This window comes from Gigantopelta aegis, chromosome 14, assembly GCF_016097555.1.
Source record: "Gigantopelta aegis isolate Gae_Host chromosome 14, Gae_host_genome, whole genome shotgun sequence".
NCBI classification, from domain to species: domain Eukaryota; kingdom Metazoa; phylum Mollusca; class Gastropoda; order Neomphalida; family Peltospiridae; genus Gigantopelta; species Gigantopelta aegis.
In genome coordinates, this window is record NC_054712.1 from 55,369,907 (window position 1) to 55,388,704 (window position 18,798).

Below are 18,798 nucleotides of genomic sequence, written 5' to 3' on the forward strand. Positions count from 1 at the left end.
ACTATAGCTTTACAGATCAAGTTGCAGTTTGGTGGTGATTTACCCACTTTTCAGAGTTGTGACCCTTGAATTTAGGAGATACGAAAAATTATTGGGCCCGCTAGGGGACATGACTATATTGCTTTAGCAGTATTTTCAAAATGCTTGTTAATTTTTTTTTTTTTTTTTCACATTGTCCCAAACTCAAACTAATATTTATCCCCAGAATATCTCTTTGAAAATATGAAATATTTATTTATTCATTTTTTAAAAAAAAATTTGGGAGGTGAGTGGTGGTGGTAGGGATCATGGTAGATCGAATCGGACATAGAATGTGCGCCTTGCACTAGGCGGGTAATGGCAACACCGCTAGCTTGTAAACAAGGGAAATAACTCTGAAATTAAATGTATCTTCGATCGCGGACCGATGTTTTAATGTTTACACTGCAGATTTAGAAGACTTTAAAACTGTAAAATCAGGTGGCATACACATATAAAAAGAAACTGACATCGTGAGGTGAATTTGAGTTTTGTAAAATAGTTCTTTTTGATGGTCATAACTGAGAACACACTAAACGTTTAGGCCTATGTTCGTTTCTGGCGTGGCTCGAGGTCACAGTCACTGTGACTAACATTTCGCCAGATGCATCGGACTCCGGCGTAACGAAAGAAGTGTTTTATTTAACGACGCACTCAACACATTTTATTTACGGTTATATGGCGTCAGACATATGGTTAAGGACCACACAATTTTTTTTAGAGGAAACCCGCTGTCGCCACATAGCCTACTCTTTTACGACAGGCAGCAAGGGATCTTTTATTTGCGCTTCCCACAAGTAGGATAGCACAAACCATGGCCTTTGTTGAATCAGTTATGGATCACTGGTCGGTGCAAGTGGTTTACACCTACCCATTGAGCCTTGCGGAGCACTCACTCAGGGTTTTGAGTCGGTATCTGGATTAAAAATTCCATGCCTCAACTGGGATCCGAACCCAGTACCTACCAGCCTGTAGACCGATGGCCTGCCACGACGCCACCGAGGCCGGTCCTGCGTAACGGTACGCTTCCTCTTTAGAAATATGTAACCTAAGCCGTAAGTACTTTGACATTGTGCTATAAGCCCCTGAATTTAATAGTCACTGCTTCCTAATGTCAGATTGAAAACAGTGTTTAGCTGTTAACCTGATTTGACGGGATCTTTGTAAAGTTTGTTAATGTCACTTGTGACAAGTTGAGTTAATTTCATGTTACTACATTTTTTGTTGGTAGAACTTTCCTTTGGCACTGTCAGGTATAAAGACCATTATAAATACTTATAATAAATAGAGTTAGGGGTATGGTTAGTGACAGTGCCAAAGGAAAGTCCTTCCATACCCCCAAATAGCAACCCCAAGAGTAACTTATTATGTATTTAACCATATTCTGCCCCCCAGGCTGATTATTTGGGGGTACTTGTGGTTTTCCTTCATTGAGCTGATACAAAAACCACAAATTTGTTATATTGGGAGTGGGTTCGGGGCACAAACAAATCTCCACACTAGTAAGTCCTGTTGGCAATGTAAGACAGGCCAATATATTAGGTGGAGAGAAAAAAGGCGTAATTATGAGGAGGGTGCAGGGATCATAAACAAAAAATACTCTACGATATAAATAAACAAATCAGTATTCTTGTTTGCACTTGTTTTATAAAAAAATTCCATATCTTTTAGAAGATAAAAAAGTCTATACATATGTGATTTAAAAAATAATATATTGTTAGTATTACCAGAAAAGTATTATTAATATTATCAACCTTTTCTGTCTGGGCTGAAATGACTTCATTGACTAAGCCTTTTTGTAATGTCAAACTAATGGCACACAGTGTGGAGCCGTGTCCATAGCATAATAAAATTAATAGTGTGCCATGTGCCGTCATGCTACATTAGGATTAACCTTGGTTGTTGTTTTCTTTGTTTTAGTACGATGAGTGTTGACAGAGTTTCCTGGACAGCCATTGTGTTGACATCGGCAAACAGAGAATGGACACACACTTTACAGCAAGGTACACAGATCACTAGTAACATTTGTTGAGGGATGCTGAGAATTATTTCATGGTATTAAAGGGACATTTCAACATGTTTTCAGCTAGTATAGCCAGGAAATGGTTTATTTAACGACACACTTGACACATTTTATTTACGGTTTTATGGCGTCAGACATATGGTTAAGGACCACACAGATATTGAGGGAGGAAACCCGCTGTCGCCACTTCGTGGGCTACTCTTTTCGATTAGCAGCAAAGGATCTTTTATATGCACCACCCCATAGACAGGATAGCACATACCACGGCTTTTGATGTACCAGTCGTGGCGACTGGCTGGAGCGAGAAATAGCTCAATGAGGCCACGAACGGGGATCGATCCCAGACCGACCACACATCAAACGAACACTTTACCACTGGGCTATGTATTGCCCTGGTTGCATTGATGAAGTCAAAAGGCGAGATATAGATTTTATTTTTCTGATTGTGATGGTTAACCATTGCGTTTAACTGAGCAGGCCCATAGGACAAACATCTCACGTGGGGGGAGGGGGGTGGGAGAAGGCACAAAGTCTCTAGTGGAGGAGGGGCACAAGCCAGATTTTTATCTTTATACTTTATATAGTGTAGGAGAAAAAACCCAATACATTTGTCCATGATTGGGGGGGATCGGCACAGGCCGTCCTGACACCACCCTCTTCGGTTGCTATGAGCTTGCTGAGCTACATTGCATGCACTAATATGACTTGTCTACATGTATTTAGATAAATAAATTGTTTTATGTAATATTTCTTTGTTTTTCACTCACTGCAATTTTTAAAATGATTTTCAGAACTGGAAATCCGCCAAGCCAAAGGTTACATCGACAAAGATGTCATACTGTTGACAGTCGAGGACCCAAAGTCCAATGTAGGCAGCGGAGGGGCCACAATCAATGCCCTGTTGACAATTGTTGAGTTCCTAAGTGCAAAGAAAGGATACACAGTAAGAAAGGGAATTTAAAGCTCTGTTGATATTAAAAATAAATAACTATATTTAGCTTAGTGTTTAATAATGTTCTATTAGATCTTCCCCTCCAAAAACATGAGTATTTTTAAATATATATTTTTAATTATATTCTTCCATTAAGTTCAGTTCAAAAATACTATTTAAATCTCCCTTGTGTTAAAGGAGAGGACAATTAAGGCATTTGGCCTGGTATGCATATTCAACAATATATAATGCACATTATTGCTTAATAACAACACGTATAATCGTATAGTTAATTAATAAAATGGTTAAATGTGACGGCTATTATATATAACGGGTGCAGCCATTTTGTACCATCTCAGTGAGTACACCCTCTGGCGAGCTGGTGATTACGTAATACTTAATGTGTAACGTCAGGAATGAGCCTTAGAACTAGAGAAACACAATCTACCTGGTTTTTGCGGGATGATAAATAGCCATACATTGCAATGTTCTGTAATAATACACATCCCAGTAAGCCAGCAATAAGTATATCCAGCACTATATATATTATTTTTCAATACAAAATAAAATATCGTTGTCAAAGTGGCTACACAACAAGTTGAAACAATTAACAATGTTTTTCCCATGCATTAACCTACGTACTGAAATGATACACGGAGTGTTTTATTAGTTAATTGGTCTATGCTGTTAGTTGCTTCTACCTGTGATTCCTGATTGGCAGGTGTGTATTTGATTGGTAACCAGACGAGCCAATTAATTGACTCTGTCTAGACACAAAAATACATACCGGTATTGTGGAATATTACCTGTCGCCCCTAAAATTGTAATGGAAATGGTTTATTACTGTAAATAGTTCAGTAAAACTATTAAGTAGACTTTTCCATCTAAAACCACAGAACTGACCAATTACATAGTCCCAAAGAAAAGAAAATTATCACTTGGGTATCGTGGGTTGTCGTTTTTGCTCCAACGTAGCATATCAATAGACCTAATAGTGTACATTTTTTCTTTAGATTATTTAACAGAGAAAAATACTATAACCCCATTTTGTTCTGTTAATGCAACTTGAAATATATTTAGTTAAATAGTTTATTATATTACTACATCATTTACATCATTTATGCTGTTTTACAAGTCAGGTTGATCAAAGAGAAGCACCTTGTCGAAAATTACTGCTTTTGTTTACACTGTACATACAGGAGATGGTCAGGAGCTGACGTCACCGCTCCAAGCTATCCCACCGGATGTCACAAAAACAAAACAAAATGGCTGCCCCCAGTTAGCAGGAATAATCATGGTTTTTTTATTAACTCTAGAATTACGCGTTTTTCATTCGCTAAAGTGTCAGTATGTGTTGGTGGTCCGGGTATGCATCTTTCCAACACATAAGGTACTTGTTTGAGTTGACCCTACCTTTAAGTTTGGATAAAATCCATTCCACTTGTTAATTTCTTATAAATGTTTTAAAATGTGGAGCATTAAAAAAAAAGAAGGAAGAAGTAAAATGGAAGAACTTTTGATCTCCCCTAAATTAAGTTATTTTTATGTCCCAAGTATTATTAGTAGTGGAGAATATAATATTTTTAAAACTCTACTCCTGTCTGTTTGGAATTTATATTTTTAATTTGCTTTATTTGTTTCAGGTGATCAACCCAGATGTACTTTTGGAAGCTCATATTCTAATTCTGCACAGTGTGAGTAAAACAAGATAATTAAATTTCTGTTACATTCATTACAACATAACGTTATCCCATTGATCCAGACGTAGCAAAGGGAGTTTGTTCATTTTCGATGAACGTAAAAATTACGTTGTCAGGGAAGTCATATCTGATGAAGGAAGGAAATATCTTATTTAACGACGCATTCAACACATTTTATTTATGGTTATATGGCGTCGGACAAATGGTTAAGGACCACACAGATATTGAGAGAGGAATCCGCTGTCGCCACTTCATGGGCTACTCTTTTTTCAATTAGCAGCAAGGGATCTATTATATGCACCATCCCACAGACAGGATAGTGCATACCACAGCCTTTGTAACACCAGTTATGGAGCACTGGCTGGAATGAGAAATGGCCCAATGCGTCCACCGACGGGGATCAATCCCAGACCGACCATGCATCGAGTGGGCGCTTTACCACTGGGCTATTTCCCGCCCCTTCATATCTGATGACATCATTTTATATGGGCAAGTTGTCTTATTGAGCGTTATTATTTATTCAAAATAAAGTATCACGTTTTAGTGTTATTATTAGCCTATATAATTCACACAGTTTGCCGATGATTTTTGTTTATTCATATCCTGATGCATGTAAAAGATATAATGGACAATCCTTAAATGATTTGTTATACCTTCATGTCAGTACGTTGGGAAGTGGGCCAGTGATGCCCCGAGTCGCAGTGCATCCCGCGATACACTGTCCTTGGTGGGCTCAATTTCCCCCCATCCCACGACTAATACACCAAGTATTGTGGTATGTACTGTCCTGTCTAAAGGATTGCATAATAAAAGATGCCTTGCAATGTTTTGTAACATGTTACCTTTGTGGTGGCAGTGGGTTTCAAAACTCTCTTTATCAGTTGGCCAAGTGTTGACATATAGTCTTAGAGAGGAGGAAACATGAGGTAGCATGAGATCTTTTATACACCCAGGGAAAATTTGGTTAACATCTTGTTTTGTGTGTTAAGAGTCCAGCAGGCAGTATTGTCAAACAAATATTCTTCTGTTTTGTGTGTGAAGAGTCCAGCAGGCAGTATTGTCAAACAAATATTCTTCTGTGTTGTGTGTGAAGAGTCCAGCAGGCAGTATTGTCAAACAAATATTCTTCTGTGTTGTGTGAAGAGTCCAGCAGGCAGTAGTGTCAAACAAATATTCTTCTGTTTTGTGTGAAGAGTCCAGCAGGCAGTATTGTCAAACAAATATTCTTCTGTTTTGTGTGAGGAGTCCATCAGGCAGTAGTGTCAAACAAATATTCTTCTGTTTTGTGTGAAGAGTCCAGCAGGCAGTATTGTCAAACAAATATTCTTCTGTGTTGTGTGAGGAGTCCAGCAGGCAGTATTGTCAAACAAATATTCTTCTGTTTTGTGTGAAGAGTCCAGCAGGCAGTATTGTCAAACAAATATTCTTCTGTGTTGTGTGAAGAGTCCAGCAGGCAGTATTGTCAAACAAATATTCTTCTGTTTTGTGTGAAGAGTCCAGCAGGCAGTATTGTCAAACAAATATTCTTGGGACGTAGCCCAGTGGTAAAGTGTTCGCTTGATAAGTGGTCAGTTTGGGATCAATCACAGTCGGTGGGCCCATTGGGCTATTTCTCATTCCAGCCAGTGAACCATGACTGGTATGTGCTATCCTGTCTGTGGAATGGTGTCGGGGAACATTTTATTCAGTATCACGTCGTGATTTGCTATACAAGTTTCAGAGATCGCTACACAATTTTAAAACATTAAACAATAGTTGGGAATCAGTTGACTAGAAATATAGCTAATCAAGATTTCCCTGGGTGTATACAAGATCCCTTGCTGCTAATGGAAAAATATAGCAGGTTTCCTCCCCTCTAACTCTATATGTCAAAATTATGTCGATGATTAATAAATTAATGTGTTCTAGTGGTGTCGTTAAACAAAACAAACTTTCTTTCTCTTTATGACTTGACCAAGTGTTGAAATTACCATATGTTAAACTCCAACAAGCAGTGTAAACAAATATTAATCTCCTTTCGTTTGTGTCAACTGACTAGTGTCAACAAAAACACTGGTGTAAAGTTCAAGTTTGGTTGTTTAAATTGTCAATGTGACCCAGTGCACCTTAAGGCAAAGCCAAACAATGTGAATGTCTCATAGCCACGAGAATAGCCAGTTTTGACAAGACAAACATTACAATTTTATCGGTTGCTAAGGAGGGATTTAGCTCAGTCCGTCGCAGGATCGAACCACCTCAGTGGATCCATTCAACTGATTGCTTTTTTTTCCTCATTCCAACTAGTTCACCACAACTGGTCAAAGGCCGTGGTATGTGCTATCCTGTTTGGGATAGTGCATATAAAGGACCCCTTGCTACTAATGCAAAACTAGCAGGTTTCCTCTCTAAGACACTATGTCAGAGTTACCAAATCTTTGACCTCCAGTATTTGATGATTAATTAATCAATGTGCTCTACTGGTGTTGTTATACAAAACAAACTTTAACTTTGGTTGCTATGCAATCATCTATTCTCATAGGAGACACTTGTATCATGTGGTGTCACCTTAGGGATAACGCTCTATCACTGAGCTACATCCCACCCTATTTATATTAAGAAGACTTAACTTTGCACTTAATCTTCAGTGGTAGTTTTTATACACCCATGTATTATGGTATGGCGTTGTCCGTCTGCATACAGATGCATACAGGACCATCAAACCTACATGACCTACGTCACATGTAGGAACAACTTGGGATGGCAGTGTGTCGCATACTATTACTAGGTCACTGTGACCTACTTTTTATGGTTTACTACACAACAGTAAATCCTTGTCCGGACCATATCTTGCATGCAGATGCATACAGGACCATCAAACCTCACACATAGGAACAACTTGGTATGGCTGTGTGTCGTATACTATTACTAGGTCACTGTGACCTACTTTTCATGGTTTACTACACATAACAGTAAATCCTTGTCCAGACCATATCGTGCATACAGGACCATCAAACCTCACATGTAGGAACAACTTTTGATGGCAGTGTGTCACATACTATTACTAGGTCACTGTGACCTACTTTTCACGGTCTACTACACATAACAATAAATCCTTGTCCCGATCATATCTTGCATACAGATGCATACAGGACCATCAAACTTCACATGTAACAACTTGGGATGGTGGTGTGTCACTTACTATTACTAGGTCACTGTGTCTGTGACCTACTTTTCATGTTCTACTGCATATAACAGTAAATCCTTATATCCACATCATATCTTGAATACAGATTCATACAGGATCATCAAACCACATGTATAAACAACTTGGGATGGTGGTTGGTCCAAAACAAACTGTTCGTCCATCCCATTGCACAAATTTCACATAGACTTGCATCATACCCATAACCTATTCATTGATATAGATATGGTTTTCCATCAAACTCCTGATGGGTGTATCATGTAACTCACTGGTACTTTTGTTATATATTCCATTAAAATATTTCTTTTAATTTTGTTTTTCAGGGAAGAAGCTACCCGTATGATTCTTGCAGCCGACCCTTTACAACACTCCCTGTGCAATATAGTAATGCTGAATACGATGGGCTTGTCACCAGTATTGACCTTCTACTCAAAGTTATTTCGGAAAAGGTTTTTATTATTGACCAGTTACAATTAGAACTTTGTGGTAAAATTTAATATTAGAATCAAAAACAAATCTGATGTTGATTTTGCAAACTGTGTATGAGAAATCAAAGAATTTCTAGCAGAATGGAATTATGGGTATTTCTTTGTTTTTACTTTTAAAACACATGTTATAAAGTGATATTGAGGGATATGGGGTTTAAAAAATCACCTGATTTTGTATATAATAATTGTTGAACAACCCCACTTGGTCGATAAAGTGCGAAAAAAGAAAACTGCCTTCCCTATGAGTATATCTCGAACATGAATCAAGTAATTTGTTTGACATTTTGGCTTTCAGATTGCAGTGAAATCCCGTTCGGGTGTGTGGATCAGTAGCACTGATATGATGCTCTCTATTCCATCAGATGCTGGTAAGAATGACAGTCACTCGTCTAAAATGAAGAGTGTTTTTAAAAAACTCGTCCAGTCCAAAATTGGAAAAAAGGGAGATAACCACATAAAAAAAATGCTTGTTTTATTGTTATACGGTTACATGCACAGGTGTTTCATTTGTTTTATTTCAACTTATTTTCGTGCTTATATCCAATTATGCAGGGCTGCCAACCATTACGATTTATGCGGAATCATTACGATTTTCCATCTCTTATTACGCCATTACGCCCGTAATCTGAAAGATTACGGCAAATCCGCATTTTCCTGTTTTTTGGGAGGTTTTTTGTTGTAATAACCTACCACCCCTACGAATCACATAAATTGGACTCGCCCAACTAGCCGCAAATGCGCACGGAAGTTTTTTTTGCATGCGCAACGCACTTCGGGATAGCTTGTGAAACGACGCCATTTTGTAAAGATGTCAAAAAAACGCGAACGATCAGAGCCATATAAACTGTGCAAAGCTCAGAAAAAGCTAAAAGCAGTACAGAAGTATAAACAGGACTACAGCAATGAGTGGCCTGTTTTGAAGGCCAGTTCTGTTAGTAATACTAGTGCATTTTGCACTTTATGTCTTGTTGATTTTTCTGTTGCCCATGGCGGGAAAAATTATTGCCAAAGGCACATCAAAATGAAGAAACACCAGGACATCGTTGAGGCCAGCGATAAAACAATTCATAAACAAATATCTGGATATTTTACACAGCAAAAGGGTTTATACGATGGGTCACAATTCACATGAAAATTCTTACTCTTTCCTGTTTTTAAATGTTGGCAGCTATGAATTATGGTTCAAGCTTGCTGTCCTGAGCACACACCTCAGCGATCTGGGTGGGAGCTGGTATCGGGCTGCGAACCCTGTATCTACCAGCCTTATGTTCGATGGCTTAATCACGACACCACCGAGGCTGGTGTACAGGTGTTATATTATCTTAAATTGGATTATGTCCCCTGGAAGTTTTTAGATAATCTGTGATGACGCTGAAGATTTTATTATTCCAGTGTTCTTTCAAATATTCTATGACTTACCACCGAAGTGTTGTTATATTCCAGTCTGTAACTTGACTCTGAAGTGTTTGTTGTAATTGTAGTCTAATTTCATATATCCTGTGACTTGACTCTGAAGTGTTTGTTGTAATTGTATTCTCATTTCAAATATCCTGTGACTTGACTCTGAAGTGTTTGTTATAATTATAGTCTCATTTCAAATATCCTGTGACTTGACTGAAGTGTTTGTTATAATTATAGTCTCATTTCATATATCCTGTGACTTGACTGAAGTGTTTGTTGTTATTAGTCTCATTTCAAATATCCTGTGACTTGACATTGAAGTGTTTGTTATTATTATAATTTCAAATATTCTGTAACTTGACACTGAAATGTTTGCAATAATTTCAGTCCTATTTTAGATATTCTGTGACTTGGCACTGGAATGTTTGTCATAATTCTAGTCTCATTTCAGGTGTCCTGTAACTTGACACTGAAGTGTTTGGTACAATTCCAGTCTCATTTCAGATGTTCCGTGGGTTGAAAGTGAAGTGTGTGTCATCACAATGCCGAGCACAATCCAGTACTGCAAGGACCATGGTGTTTATAAACTGGATGCGGAGGTAAAATACAACACAACCAACCTTGTCTGTACATGTGGGTCTCCAAACATATGCACAATATAAATGTAAATGGCACAGGGCAGAGTGAAGGGTATTCTCTGCCAAGAAAAGTCTTATGTTTTGGCATCATATCAATGTAAATAGACATAATCATTATTAATGTGTTTTTCAGGGCAATGTTAAGGATATCCTGTACCAGCAGAAGGCTGATGTTTTGGGATCGTGTCAAAGACGTGATGGATCTGTCCCTGTGGTAACTATTACTAAACTGCTCTTTTATTGACAGTATCAATCAGTCCACTTGATATTGTTGCTATCTATGATTGGAAGATACAAGTTTTAGTTTTTAAAAAATATCTTTTGCATATTTTACATTTTCTGTTCATAATGTTTTCGGTTCTCATTGCTAGTAAATCATTATCATTTGACAAAAAAACATCACTTCAATGGCAAATGATTTAAATTAATTGGAGACAAGGTATGAAATTAACCAACCAATGAATATAACTTTTAAATGAATGAGACATAAGCGATGAAATTAACAAACCAATGAATATAACTTTTAAATGAATGAGACATAAGCGATGAATTATAATGAACCAATGAATATAACTTTTAAATGAATGAGACATAAGCGATGAAATTAACGAACCAATGAATATAACTTTTACTCTTGTGTATCTTTTACAGGTTGCTGGTGTTGTGTACTTCAACAATGCGGTCGCTAGTAAACTGTTGTCCTTCCACACCAAGCCGCCTCTCGATGCCTGCACGTACATGGGATTAGACAGCGGACAGGCACCACTTAAAGTACGTACGAGGATGTAGTAATGTTTCTGTTACAGTCACACACGTACATGGGATTAGACAGCGGTCAGGCACCACTTAAAGTATGTACTAGGAGGTAGTAGTAATGTTTCTGTTACAGTCACACACGTACATGGGATTAGACAGCGGTCAGGCACCACTTAAAGTATGTACTAGGAGGTAGTAGTAATGTTTCTGTTACAGTCACACACTTACATGGGATTAGACAGCGTTCAGGCACCACTTAAAGTATGTACTAGGAGGTAGTAGTAATGTTTCTGTTACAGTCACACACTTACATGGGATTAGACAGCGGTCAGGCACCACTTAAAGTATGTACTAGGAGGTAGTAGTAATGTTTCTGTTACAGTCACACACTTACATGGGATTAGACAGCAGTCAGGCACCACTTAAAGTATGTACTAGGAGGTAGTAGTAATGTTTCTGTTACAGTCACACACTTACATGGGATTAGACAACGGTCAGGCACCACTTAAAGTATGTACTAGGAGGTAGTAGTAATGTTTCTGTTACAGTCACACATGTACATGGGATTAGACAGCGGTCAGGCACCACTTAAAGTATGTACTAGGAGGTAGTAGTAATGTTTCTGTTACAGTCACACATGTACATGGGATTAGACAGCGGTCAGGCACCACTTAAAGTATGTACTAGGAGGTAGTAGTAATGCTTCAGTTACAGTCACACACTTACATGGGATTAGACAGCAGTCAGGCACCACTTAAAGTATGTACTAGGAGGTAGTAGTAATGTTTCTGTTACAGTCACACACGTACATGGGATTCGACAGCGGTCAGGCACCACTTAAAGTATGTACTAGGAGGTAGTAATGTTTCTGTTACAGTCACACATGTACATGGGATTAGACAGCAGTCAGGCACCACTTAAAGTATGTACTAGGAGGTAGTAGTAATGTTTCTGTTACAGTCACACATGTACATGGGATTAGACAGCGGTCAGGCACCACTTAAAGTATGTACTAGGAGATAGTAGTAATGTTTCTGTTACAGTCACACACGTACATGGGATTCGACAGCGGTCAGGCACCACTTAAAGTACGTACTAAGAGGTAGTAATAATGTTGCTGTTAAAATCACACTCACCTTACCCAGTAACAAGCATTCTGAGAGTACTGCAAAAGCAAATGCGTTCCACACTGGGCCGAACAAATTATCATATCTCCTACATTCAAGAGGGTCATAGAGGATATTAATTGAGCTTCCATTTCGTATCATGTTTATGTCCCAAGTGAAATAATTCTCAATTGTCACAAGCTTTAGTGAGTTACAATGAAAATTATTTCACGAGGGACATAAACATGATATGAAATGGTAGCGAGTTTAATATCCTGTTTATTACCCATAATCGATCTTAATTTATATCACTCGACTCGTTTGGTTGACGTTCCTGTACGGTTGTAGTGTGCCAATTGATTATGTCATTGTGTGATATCCCACTTGGCGTTCTAGTGAGACGTATCACTTTGATCTGTACCAAGATGTTTTTAACCATATGGGTAATAAAAGCTTGATCTGTAACAGAACATGATAAAGCTATACTTAAAATTTCAGCTCAGTATCTCAAAATATTGTGAAAACAACATCTGTTAAACTATATGTGGAGAAAAGACCTATAGTTCTTTCGGTTGGACTGCTAGGGCACTAATGACATCATTTACTAATTATGCAAATACAAATTTATCAAAGAATGGCACGCAACAGTAAAAAAATAAATGTGAATGGTCTTTTCTAAATGAGTTAATAATAAAAAATACACCCAAGATCATCACATTAAGTCATCATCATACTCATCAAAGAGGGCCATTGTCATTCTGTTTGCATGTTGGTTACGCAACTTTAAATTCACACGAACCACCAATTCGGCACATGGTAAATTGTTAAACATTATTCAATTAAAGTTGCACACTTCAGAAGATTTTAATTTTAATACAAATTTGAGGTCATTGATTAGGTTATGCAAATATATTGTACGAATAGTGTACTCAGTTACTTCTAGTTTGGTGGAAATATTAAATATTTAGCTCATATTTTTCTTTTATGTTAAGAATATTGTTATGAAAATGCGATACAAGATACTGCTTTGTTATGATTTCAACATGTGCAACCAAAAATTAAAACTTGTGGTCTTTTGTTACAATATCCTTTATATTCATAAGTTTCTCCAGAAATGATTATTGGGATTCTGGGGCCATGCTTCTAGACTTACATGCATACAATTTACTGTGACATTAAATTCTCAAGACATGTTTGTTATGGAAGAAAGAAATGATTTATTTAGTGACGCACACAACACATTTTATTTTACAGTTATATGGGGTCAGACATATGGTTATGGACCACGTAGATATTGAGAGAGGAAACCCACTGTCGCCACTTCATGGGTTACTCTTCTTTTTTTCCGATTAGCAGCAAGGGTCTTTTATATGCACCATCCCACAGACAGGGTAGTACATACCACAGACTTTGATATACCAGTTGTGGTGCACTGGCTGGAATGAGAAATAGCCCAATGGACCCACCAGCGGGGATCGATCCCAGACTGACCGTGCATTGAGCGGGTGCTTTACCACTGGGTTACATCCCGCCCCATGTTTGTTATAGAGACATGAGTAGTTTAGACTTTAAAAGTTTTACAAGCACGTGGCGTGGAATTCTCATATTGCTGCCTGTTTATACGAGTACTTTAATTTTAGTTGTCTCTATTCTTTGATGTCCTGCTGCCAATGACTGGGTTATCGGAAAATGAGTTTGTTGCCGGAGAAAGAAACCGATCATTTTCAAAATATGGCCAGAACCAAGTGAACGTGTCCATGGCTCGGAAACTATGGCAAGAACTGCACGACTTCAGAATTAAAGCATGTAGGAAGTTTACATTAGTGTGTCAGTAATACCATCAGTGAAATCATTTTAATGTTTAAATAGATGAAATTTATATCAGTTAAAGTTTTTAGTTTTAACTATGCATCTTGTTTTGAAAATATGTTTCGACTGTTTATTTAATTAATAAAATAATATTGTGTCCATTTCCGGACACAAAATTTTGTCATGCATGAATGTTATACCAAAAAATTAATATATAAATAATATATCGGCTATTCTTGTACTTAGCACTTGCAGGGTTACCTCTGGGGGAGCAAAAATCTTGTCCAATTATCTAAATTAAGCTTCAAAAATTGGCAGAAATGAAGTTGTTTTGTAACAAAATATGAATTATTACATTAAAATAAACTAAAATGTGCCATTTGTTTAAAAAATTCACAATTGGCAAATCTGGCAAGTGTAAGCGCTAGCCGTGCATTGCCTTAGGGGACAAATACCTTCATTGAGTTTTACCATTTGACATAGTTTGTGATATGTTAAACTCTATTGTTTACTCTGAACATGTAGGTATGATAGAGACCGGAGAGTTCCACTATCTGCCTGACCTGTCTGCTGAACACAAGAAGATTCTACTTAACTGCCCTTTGAAGGCCTGTAACTATGACAACCTCACATGGAACAATGTTATACACTCTTCTATCGGGGTAATGCTTTAACTAGTATTCCATTTGATTAAATTGAATTTAGTATTAAAGATACTGTCAGATATTTCTGCCATTGTCAATTTTTTGTGACTAATACAGACTTTTATTAACTAAAATGACACATTAAATACATTTACCTGCTAATAATTTTGTATGTATGAACAAATACATCTTAGGAAATAAAGTGATGTTTTCAGAACAGAACAGAACACGACCAAACTTTCAAACACCCTGAATATACAGTGGTCTGTATATCTTTTCTTTGTTTGGACAGTGTGGTAAAATCAAAATGTTTATCTGTGTAAAGAAACAAAATGAAAAACAATGTAACAATTGAACATATAAAATTAAAAATAATTACTATTGTGGGTGGGGTTTTTTAATGCTTGGATAGAGGGACTCGTGGCTGACTGGATACATTTAAAAGGTATTCAGTTCATGGTTAGATATTGGATCCAATAATGGATGAAGAAAGGAATAATGCTTGTTCATAATGTTTGCTATTCCCAGAACAAGAGTCAAGTGAGTGAGGACAGTGTTGTGATTAACAGCATCCTACAAGGGGAGGTAACTGTGGGATCCAAAACCACAGTCAGCCATTCTTATTTTCAAGGAAAGGTTGTGGTGGGAAAGGATTCTATTGTTGCTGGTCTGAGAATCGAGGATTTTAAGGTAAAATCAGTTTCTGATTTCATCACTAATATTTCTTTTTCAATGTCTCAACAATTCTAACAAAAGCATATAACATCCTCACATTTATGTGTAAATGTTTTACAAGGGCTTCACCATGCTAGGCATTAATTTTTGTACGAGTCTTCTTCACCCTCTCCTGTCATATTTTCGTTAATACTATACACCTTCAATTCATCCTTTTGTTGTGGGTTTGTTATGGCGAGTTAAGAGAATGCTCGGTTGTCACCTCTGGCATCATTAAGGGGTGGAGGTCGAGACGTAGCCTACTGATAATATGCATGTTTGATGTGTGGTCGGTCTAGGATCGATCCCCATTGTTGAGCCCATTGGGCTATTTTTCATTCCAGCCAGTGCACCACAACAAAGGCCGTGGTATGTGCTATCCTTTGTGTATGATGGTGCATATAAAAGATCCCTTGATACTAATGGAAAAATGTAGCCTCTGTAAGACTATATGTCAGGATTACCAAATGTTTGACATCCAATAGCTGATGATTAATAAATGAATGTGCTCTAGTAGTGTCGTTGAACAAAACAAACTTTCATTAAGGGGCAGAATCTTGCTCAGTGTGTAGAGCGGTCGCCTGAAGTGCATGCATTGTAGGATCAAACCACTTCTGTGAATCCATTCTTTTATTGGTTTGTCTCCCATGAAAACCAGTGCACCCTAACTAGTACACCAAAGGCCATGGTATGTGCTGTCCTATCGGTGAGAAAGTATATAAAAGATCCCTTGCTGCTAATGAAAAAATGTATTGAATTTCCTGTAAGATAGTGTGTCAAAAATTACCAATGTTTGACATCCAATAGCCGATGATTAATAAATGAATGTGCTCTAGTAGTGTCGTTTAACAAAACAAACTTTAACTTTAATAAACATATGGACTGTTTCCCTATAACTGTCAGGAAAACAGATGTTGGTATATTTTTGTGTATCACAACTTTGCATGATGAAACTTCAGTTAATTTTTTTTAATGTTGATTTCCTTTGATAACTCCTAAAAGAAATAACAGACAATCCTCATACCCGGTAGTTAAAATTGAATCATACTTATTAATAAAAATGAAATTTTGTGGGGAATTCTTTTTTTGGTTCCACAACAATAACGCTCAGTAATGCCAATTACAAATATAATGTTACTTAAGCCCATCATTTTACACTCATCAAGAAAGTAACAAACTCACGTTCCTACGGCTGGACCACTGGGATGCTTTTAAACTGTAATGAATATTGCAAAATTTTAATTATTTGATATAAGCATGAAAATGTTATTAACATGAAACTGAGACTGAAACTGAATGTATTTTTTAAAATAAACAGATGAAGAAGATACTAAAGTTTGGAGAGGATCTTGTTATCCAAGGTTTCAACATTCATCTGAAGACACTGAACACAAATCCTTACGTGTTGACTGTTCATGGACGATTTGACAACATTATGGTATCATCTTTCTCTCTTTGTTTAGTCATTTCTCTGACTGTTTAAGATACTTTAAAAAAATTATGATTAAAATTTTATGTTAAAGTATCTTGTACATTTTTCATTATTTTATTTTTATATCTTTATTATAATATTGTGACCATGTACTAGTATTTGAAAATTCTAAGATTTTTTGTGTGCCTTTTGCCAATAGTTCATATAGTAAATCAGGGTCCTGGTGTGGTTTGGGTTTGTTTGACAAATTCCCCCACATCCTGCTGAGGCTAAACAATTGTGTTTACAGTGCATTGTTAGGCTGTTCATATAGATGTCCAGGGAAAATATAGACTTAATCGAACTGCCCTGGTTCCAGACCATGCTACACACCTGTAGACAATCTTCATAAAGAAACTGTTTTAATTTTTCTCCATGAGTGAGATTCTTTTAATAAATGTCCCAATCTATTTTATTCCACCTCTGATTTCTGCTTTATAGATGACACAATGACTTTATTTTCTAAACATTTATCTTTTTGTTTTTATATTTATATCAGTTTGACAAGATTTTGATATAGTGTGTATTCTATTGTTTTTCTCAGAGCCCAACTTGGAAGACGACAAGTACGTTTTGTAATGACCTGTGGCTCGTGTTTCTCGACCGGACGGGAATACTGCGGGAAGATCTCTGGGGAACTGACGTCGTACGTTACACACTTTGCAATATTTAGTATCTACCTTAGCCAACCCATGTGATTGTTTTGTGTTGAAGTCGTGGAATCTTGTCTTTTCTCCTTGAGCAATATACTTAGTCTTCTAAATATGACAGATAGTGAATTGATGGTGATTCAAATGATCTAAGTTTTAAAATCAAATTTAAAAAACACTCTGTGTTAATTTACAGGATTTGAACCTACTGCACTAACTTGGTCCCCACCTCTGGCTACACCAGAGTTACAGCGTGCCAAGAAATCATTCAACGACCCAAATGTTCATTTGCACCCGCATGACGTTTTTTTTTTTAACATGACAGTATGTATTTTCAGGAAAATGATGACCAGACCATATATACTGCAAAGCTGTACCCAGTGTTCCATGCAACCGACCAAGTAGGACTGGAGGAAATTCTGTGGCTTCAAGGACAAACTGTGCGCGAGGATGACAAAACAATTCTTAAGAGGTATTTTCAATAAGTTCCATTTTCATGATGGCTTGACCAATCTTTGAAAATAGCTCCTTGTTTACTATAACAGAAACAGCCTCAAACCTTTTGATTCTACAAATCTCTTTGTTTTCTTCCCTTTTCTTCTTACAATATAAAATATAATAATCTAACCCATTATTTCAGTACTCGGTCAGTACTGAAATAATGGGTTGGATTATAACAAACCCAACATATTTATTAATGATCTCTGGCATGCATCAGTGTAGTGAGCAAGACAAGATAATTATTCTGTGTGAACATAAATTAAGAATGTCTTTTTATAAATCATGGCTTAGAAATACTTTTAATGTTTGAAAGTTCATGTGGTCAAAAAACTTCTTTTACTTTACATTTTGTGTTTTTTCTCATAGTTAAGAGACACAGTTTTGGTGAGGGGGCAGGATGTAACCCTGTGGTAAAGTGCTCATTTGATCTGTGGTGGTCCATTGGGCTATTTCTCGTTCCAGCCAGTGCACCACGACTGGTATATCAACGGTTGTGGTATGTGCTATCCTGTCTGTGGGATGGTGTATATAAAAGATCTCTTGCTACTAATGGAAAAATGTAGTGGGTTTTGTCTCTAAGACTGTTTGTTAAAATTACCAAATGTTTGACATCCAGTAGCCGATGATTAATAAATCAATGATCTAGTGGTGTCTTTGAACAAAACAAACTGTTTTTTACGTTTAGCTCTGTCTGATGAACCTTGTTTTATTTTTATTTTACCATCTGTAACCCGTGGACAGTTTAGATGAGGTATAATCAGAAGTAA

The 18,798-nt window shown here is 37.1% G+C and overlaps 1 protein-coding gene across 1 annotated transcript in view; it reads left to right on the forward strand.

The window, feature by feature from the left end:
• Nucleotides 1–215: 215 nt before the first annotated feature.
• LOC121388594 (L-fucose kinase-like) overlaps nt 216–18,798 on the forward strand; it is a 55,124-nt gene continuing 36,541 nt past the window's right edge. The window contains exons 1-15 of the mRNA XM_041519997.1: nt 216–496; nt 1,939–2,021; nt 2,833–2,984; nt 4,616–4,666; nt 8,177–8,302; nt 8,637–8,709; nt 10,247–10,341; nt 10,514–10,594; nt 11,032–11,151; nt 13,883–14,048; nt 14,577–14,713; nt 15,224–15,385; nt 16,728–16,847; nt 17,425–17,526; nt 17,869–18,002. Of these exons, the coding sequence (XP_041375931.1) occupies nt 1,943–2,021; nt 2,833–2,984; nt 4,616–4,666; nt 8,177–8,302; nt 8,637–8,709; nt 10,247–10,341; nt 10,514–10,594; nt 11,032–11,151; nt 13,883–14,048; nt 14,577–14,713; nt 15,224–15,385; nt 16,728–16,847; nt 17,425–17,526; nt 17,869–18,002 (1,598 nt within the window). The 5' untranslated portion in view covers nt 216–496; nt 1,939–1,942. The remainder of the gene's footprint in view (nt 497–1,938; nt 2,022–2,832; nt 2,985–4,615; nt 4,667–8,176; nt 8,303–8,636; nt 8,710–10,246; nt 10,342–10,513; nt 10,595–11,031; nt 11,152–13,882; nt 14,049–14,576; nt 14,714–15,223; nt 15,386–16,727; nt 16,848–17,424; nt 17,527–17,868; nt 18,003–18,798) is intronic.